At 31.5% G+C, this 7,962-nt stretch overlaps 1 protein-coding gene across 1 annotated transcript; it reads right to left on the reverse strand.

Moving 5' to 3' along the window:
* Positions 1-3,399: 3,399 nt before the first annotated feature.
* Positions 3,400-6,235, reverse strand: LOC148191663 (annexin-like protein RJ4). Its single transcript, XM_088100077.1, has 6 exons — positions 6,093-6,235; positions 5,710-5,855; positions 5,219-5,437; positions 4,688-4,900; positions 4,520-4,609; positions 3,400-3,826 (listed from the first exon to the last, which is right to left on the reverse strand). The coding sequence occupies exons 1-6, from the start codon at positions 6,163-6,165 to the stop codon at positions 3,623-3,625; spliced, it is 945 nt and encodes a 314-aa protein (XP_087956203.1). The 5' UTR covers positions 6,166-6,235; the 3' UTR covers positions 3,400-3,622.
* Between the last annotated feature and the right edge of the window lie 1,727 nt (positions 6,236-7,962).

The raw sequence follows: 7,962 nt of genomic DNA on the forward strand, positions 1-7,962 counted from the left end.
GCGTTAAAGAATGAGCAACTTTTGGGTTCAAAAGTTAAGTGATGAAATCCTGAGTTGAGTTAAAAACAAATATATATATATATATATATATATATATATATATATATATATATATATATAATATATATATATTCAAAACTTCTATTAGTCAAGTCTTATGTCATTTCTATTAAATTATAGTTAAACCATCTACAAATATTTCATCTCAAAACGTTTATTCTTAAGCATAACATATTCTCATTAGTGCAGTCAGACGCAATGACACCGGTTACTTTTGTCTATAGGCACTGGTTATTGACCGAGACATAAGAAGACGAGGTAAAAAGCCTCCACTTTTATGCCTCGAATGTGAACCGAGTCAAAACAACGTGTATTTAACCTCTGTTTAAAAGGAACCGAGGTAGTATGGTCACGTCGCCGACCACCACCACCACCACAAGATCGCATATCTCAGCCATAACAATCGTAGAAATGAGAATTGCAGAATCGCAGAATCGAAAGCCATATACAACCCCAAAAATTTAAGAACAACCCAATCCCTAAATCGTAGAAACCCAATCCCTAAATCATAGAATCGCAGAATCAGCACCACAGTTCTGTTTTTGACGCTACCTTCACCAGATACCTAGCCCTTCACCTTCGTCGTCGTCGCTGGAGGTCACTCGCACAGCTCCCCTTTGCGCCGTGAATCAGGAAGACCAACGTCCTCGCACAGTCACCGCGACCTCGTCGCACCATCGTTGCGCCTCCACGAGCCACCACGAGCACCGTTGCGGGCCACCACGAGCACCGTTGCGAGCCACCACGAATGCCGCCTGTCGCACCTTCTCTCACTGTGCGGCGAAGCAGCAACGGAAAAGAGAAGGGGAGCCTCCCCTTTGCGTCGCGAATCAGGACAACCAACGTCCTTGCACAGTCACCGCGACCTCGCCGCATCAGATCGTCGCACCTCCACGAGCCACCACGAGCGCCGCTGCGAGCCACCACGAACGCCTCCTGTCGCCTTCTCTCACTGTGCGGCAAAGCAGAGGAAAGGAGAAATGGCCCTTTGCGGTGAAGAGAGATGGGAAAAGAGAAATGGGGCAGAAGCTGTGCGGGACGCAGAGAAAGTGGAAGGCAGAAGCTTTTTGAAGTATATGCCTCGGGTGCCCATTTAACCGAGGTCATATTGTGCACATGCCTCGGGTCCCACATTGAACCGAGGCAGTATATCAGGGCTCAAAAAGTTGTCAGGCTCAAAAGTTAAATCTGCAGAAATTTTCAGAGTATTAAGCACCGGTTGGTACTTTAACCGAGGTCATATGGTGTATATGCCTCGGTTCCCATATAACCGAGGCATAAAAGTTCGATTAATCTACGAAAATGTCACCGCGTTCTGATAGGCTTCGGTTGATCCTAAACCGAAACCGCGAGTTTAAATTTTTTTTTTACTAGTGTCTATTATAAATCTTACGATGATATAAATATATAAATATATATGCATAAATTATGATATTGGAATAATTATAAAACAATTGTCATTTTTAGTTAAGTCATGCATATTCAACATAACTTTTCCTAGTAAAATTGTGAGAAGAAGTTCATCTGTACATGAGTTTGTTAAAATACACAACTCCACTGAAGTTGTGATTTATAAAGACGACTTTCAACTCTTTTTTGAAAATTAAAAATTGTAATTTTTTTTATAATTTGTCCACTATTGTAATTTACGTATAAAAATATACCATTTTTGCAAAAAGAAATTCTCTTTTACAATAACATGCAAAATAAAGAAATAAAAAAAGAAAGAAAATATACCCCATATTTTTACACTAATTTATTTGATCGCAGTATAGTTTTACAAAATACAACAAAATCATTATTTGGATTCTTAATCAATATTGATTATCCTTTTGAGCTTTGTTTAAACTTGTAGTCAATTCAATACTCTTTTATTGATGTAAAGTTTTTACACGTTATTAGATAATTTTCAAAGTTAATCAATGAAATGTTTTTATGGTAGACTAATATTATTTAGTTAGAGATTGATAATATTGTAAAACTTGTATTTTTTTTGTCTTACAATTTCAAAAGTTACTTTAAAATCTAATTAAGCTGATAAAAAAAAAGTGAGAAGGTTTGAGGAAAAAATTCTAATTGATGTAATGGATACAATTTTTTTTATTTGTTCTTTTTATTTTAATAATATTCTATTATTTATTTACATTTATACTTAAATATTCTCAAATATGCGAAGAAAATTACACTACATAAATTATCTTCAAATCGTGTTTATTATCTGTTTTTTATTTTGTGTTTTTTCTTTAATTTTAAACCGTACATTCCACAACTTTTCATTTGCAGATCCAAATACTCATATATAAAAAAATTAATAAATTTATTAACAACTTTTTCAACGCAAATTTAAATCAATCATAAGTTACTTTTCACTGTAAATATAAAAAATTAAAGAAAATTCTTACAAATTACAAACTATACAAAAAGTACCTATATTGGAAAAGGGCCTAAGTATATATCCTAACTTCCTAACCATGTAGTGAAGGAGTTTTCAACTTTTTCTATGCTTCTGCTGTAAACTCAAGTATATAGAAAAAAAATAATAATTAGCATTTATTCTTATTTATTGCATCCCACAGTCAAAACGACCCTTCTGGTGCTGACGTTTCAAAAGATACTCTATAGCATAAAGATTGGGTTTTTGTAATAGTATCAATTGATTTTTTTTTGTTGCTAAAAATGTCATTTAAAATAAATATAAAATACCAAAACATCTTTTAATCAATTTGGATATGATAATTTAAAATTTAAAATTTAAATAGAAAATGTAAGGAAATAATATAGCATACAATAAGTAATAATGTAAAAATATTAAAAATTACAATATCTTATATCTAATTTAAAAAATAATAATAATACTGTATATTGAAAATAGAGAAAATAACTATAAAGAGAATTTTTAAAAGAGAAATTATTATTTTTTTCTTACAATATCTTTCTATCTAATTTAAAAATAATAATAATACTGTATATTGAAAATAGAGAAAATAAATATAAAGAGATTTTTAAAAGAGATTTTTTTTCTCAAGTACTAAAATAATAAAATAAAATTTGGTGTATTTTTGACAAGTCATTGATAAAGTAAAAAGAAAAAAAAAAGTCACCAGCACAAAAGTTAATATACATTAAAGTGAAGTACCAAAATAGCTCAGCATTTTTATGTCATATTTAGTTTTTTGAATTTTGAAAATAATCAGGTAAATACAATTAAAAGTTTTTAAAAAATGTAATATTTACATATGAAATGGCAATACAGGAGTTTGTGTCTAAACTAAACAAAAAGTGTTCATATCATTTCCTTATATTTATTCAAAAAAATAGAGAGAAAAAAATGCATGAGTGTGTTGAAAAAGAGATTGGCATAAGTTTCTCAAAATTTATTATAGTGCTCAAACATCACAAACAGAGATCTTACAGAAGTTTCATTCTCTCACAACAAATACAACAGATACATAACTGATAAAAGCACACTCAGAATTGAGAAATTATCCAAATCATGCACAAGAAACCAACAACATAAACAGATACAAGAAATGTTCCAATGTTGTTGTCTAGTGCAATCACTTCAAACATCCTTCCCCAACAAAGTGAGGATGAATTTCTTGTAGTCCCCTGAGATTTCCTTGGCCACTGCATCCTCAAGATGAACACTGTTTCTCTTGTAATAGAGCTCTGTAATGTTCCTCAGGTCCTTCTCTGCTCTTGAAACCACCACACGGGTCAGTGCATCCTCATCAGTTCCAACCCTTTTGATTGCATTGCGCAGAACCTACATATCATGGTAAAATAGATGAGAGTAAATCAGTGTATGATAAATTTTTAGAAAACATCATAACTGTGGCAAAAATCTAATTTTGAGTTATTTATCATGCAAAATTAGACACATAACTTAGGTAGTGTTGGTGTTATTTTTCTGTCAGAATTGGAGGTTGACTTTGGTAACATATACATATTACTGACATGAACTATAGTAAGCAAAACTTGAATACACTACTATAAAGTAATGTTGCTATCGCTGTCGCTGTTGCTGTTGCTTTTCTGTCAGAACCATAACCAAGATGAAACTCCAGTTTTGATTGGAGAACAAACCCTTGTGACATCTAGTTTTGTTATTTATATTCAAATCTAAACATAAATGAATAGTAAGATGTTGGTTATTCATTTAAGTCCTCACATGAAGCACAAATGCAGAAGACTTTGAAATATGAACCATAACAAAAGCTTTAAAAGTAAATTTTAAGCTTAACTCAATATCTGATTCATAAAATAAGATTTACACCTAGTTTTATTATTTGATTGATGTGAGATTTCTAACAATACATCGTATACCCAATTGAAGTTTAGGATTGCTGAGATTCAAGATTTCAACTAAAACAAAGTAAAATTGCAAGCAGGCAAATAACATGGTTGTTTTAAAATGATGAACGATATACTTAATGCAGGTATAAAGTGGGAATCTGACCTTTTCATAGTACTTTTTGTGGTCATTGATACATCTAATAGCAGTGTGCAATGCCTTCCTGAAATCATCAGATGCATCATCTAACAATTTCTGTAACAAGTACGTAATGTTAACTATTTATCCAAAGATGTATTGATCAAGGAAGAGAGAAAAGTGTTTGTATAGTACCTTAGTTATGGAAGCGCCATGATCATCTCTGTAGCGGTTGAAAGTTGCCAGAAGTTGAGTCTTGCTCCTTGTGGTAAGGATCCTAATGGCTTCTTCATGGTTTCCCTTTTTCTCTTTGATAGATGAATGAAGAATATCAGATTCAGTTTTTGCCAATCTTGCATTGATCTCATCACCACCATACCTATATGAGGTCACCAACCCAACCAACAGCTGCATAAAGCCAACCAACCACAAACTCAACAGTCAAAACCATCAGCATGCACCTAACATTTTATTAAGCATGTACTTTTGACCACCAAACTTTTAAAAATGGTCCTAAAGAGAGTTTTTTCTGTTTCCACTGTCACTGCAATTGTGATCTAATGAGCCATATTTGATTGCTATCAGAGGTTTAAAATACAGTCAGTAGCTGTAATTTCAGTCACAGTAACTCAGAAAGAGAACAATGTTTAATACAATCCTTTAATATTAAAGTATTACCAGGTTGAAATAACATAGGATCTCCTACAGTATAAAAAGATTATTCACCTGACGAAGATCACCAGAGGTATTAGCAGCTACATCTTCTTCCAAAGATCGTTTGTAACGGTGGTGATAGGCACGTCTAGCTGCCAAAAGTTCTTCAGAGGAAAGCACACAAGCAATCTCCACAATCACATGATAGCCCTTGCTGCCATCCTTGATTGCCACGTTGGCCAAAACAGCATCACGATCTGCAGGTTCCAGCATCCAACGATACACTGATCTCTGTTTTATTGTTTTGTTCAGACCCCATGATTCAAAATCATTAGTACTCTTGAGGCTATACTTCACAAAATCATGTGATGTTTACTAAATTATGTTTTAGATCCCTCCATTTTCAGTCAAAACTAGTTTTCTCTCAATATGTTCAAACAAAACCACGATTTCAATCATCCAATTTTTTCTGTAATTGCAAAGCCATGACTCAAACAAAACTCCATTCTGATTACATTTTATCATAATTCTTCTTACAAAAACCATGTTTTTACAATGGTTACCTCAAAGTCACCAGTTAGTTCAGACTCTAGGCGTTTGATGAGGTCTTCTTGGTACATTTCTTCATAAAGCTTTCTGATTTGTTGCCTCTGATAAACATTTCTATGACCCAATATTGCAATAACAGTTTTCTCATCAGTCCCCCATCCTGCACAGTTCAAAACCATAGATATTAAATACTGTATTTGCCAACAGTTACACCATATTGATGATCAAGCTATTTCTTACACTTATATTTATATTGAATTTTTGTCAAAAATGGTGGAAGGATTTGATGGATTTTCACCATGGCAAGAAAACCAAAACAAGCTGGTAAATCAGAAAACTTTTTTTTTTTAAATTTAAGGAAAATGGGAAGATAAATTATGCACACATATATATGAACCTTTGAAAGCATTGTGAAGAGCCTCTGCATCTGCACCAGGTGAAAAAGTGATGGGAGCAATGAGGGTAGCCATTGTTGATTATGATTTTCTCAGAAAGGTGTTTGGTATGTTTGATAGAGTTTGGTTTCCAACTCTTGTATTTATAGCATAATTAATACAATATATAGCTGTGAACTCTGATTTTTACAGTGTCCAATTTTATTTTATTTTATTTTCAGTGACAACATCTAATTCAAATTATTAATCTCCCAGAAAAGTTTACCTATTTCTGTTAAAAATGTACAAAATATACCAGATAAGTTTGTTTTAGAACAATGACAAGAGACTGTCACTGTCTATATGAAGCTTCTTATGATACAATGAATAACCTATAGCTACACGGCTATGTACTGTGCTTTAACATAGTCTAATTTGCTAAAGAGCAATGCCATAATCTTCAATTGTGCTGTCTTTTTTGACCTTATAGCAATGGGAAATTGAAGAATCATGTTGCAACATTATTCCAATTTATTGGTATTAAGTACCACACCAATTTGTTGAAATATGGGATGGAACATAAATTTCTTGTACTTTAAAATTGTAAAAAAAGAAAAAAAATTGAAATTCTTTAAATTTCATTAAAAAGGTCAAAAAATTATTATTACATTATATTTTATTCCCTTTAATTATATTTATCTCTTCTACTTTAAATGTTTTTTTTTATCACAAATCCTAAAATTATTCTTTTTTAAATCATCATATTTGTAAAATTTCACACAATACAATCTCAATTAGACATTAACCTAACTCAATTAAGAAATTCACTTCTCCTCCAATTCATAGTCTTAACATTTATGGATTTTATTTCTTATATATGATTTTCTCATAATTCCATTTAGATTTTCAACTTTATCTCTGTCGTCTTTATATACATATCTAAATTCAAAGAAGACAACTACTGTTTTTTTTTCTGGTTTCATTTTAATGTAAGCAAAAGATTTTTGTTGAATATGATGAATGATACCTTTGACAGCCTTCTGTAGAGCCTCAACGTCTTCAAGTGTTGATGTGTGATTGGGAACAAAAAGGGTAGCCATAGAAGCTTTCAAAATTGAGCTCTTAATCTCTGCACTCTGAAATTGACAAAGAACTACTGAACTATGTGTGATGTTAGAGTCCCAAATGAATTAACATTTATATTTGCGTTTGATTCCTAGTTGTTATCGCCTTAACATGGTCATTAATTAAATCTCAACGTTATTTTTCATGAGATAATTATTTATTAATTAAGTGCATTAAATATTAAGTAATTAATAGCACTCTTTTGTCATTAAGAAACATATTTTAAACTTTAGAAACTGCCATTAAACGGTGCAAAGAAACCTAAAGTAAAATTTGATTCTTTTCTATAACTGGCATGACTTGCAATCCATCAAAAGACAAGGAACAGTGATGTGTTTGGGAGTGGTTTGGTCGGATATTTTGTTATGCACTATATTTAGATCAACTTCACTTTTAGAATATCCAACATAAAGAAAATGAATGTAATTACCATCTCCACTTTATTCTTGAATTAAATGGGTAAAAATTCTACCATCAACTTTAATGTAAATGTTTAATTATGTCTATTTTAACACTTTGCTTGTTAAAAACTACAATGGGTAATTAAACATAATATTTATTGATTAATAGATTTGATTTGTATTACAAGTTTTACCTTAACCAGTTATAATAAAATCACTTTAAAATATATAAGTAAATACAAATCTTATTTTATATAAATTGATTTTGTGGGTTAAGTTAAACTTTAAATTCAATTTTTAAATCTCTTATCTCGAATATATTTGTAGTTTGTGTACGTATTATTCTATCTGATAATCCATTAATATT

The sequence above is a fragment of the Vigna umbellata genome, chromosome 10, assembly GCF_029865625.1.
Source record: "Vigna umbellata cultivar VRB3 chromosome 10, Vumbellata_1.0, whole genome shotgun sequence".
Classification (NCBI taxonomy): Eukaryota; Viridiplantae; Streptophyta; class Magnoliopsida; order Fabales; family Fabaceae; genus Vigna; species Vigna umbellata.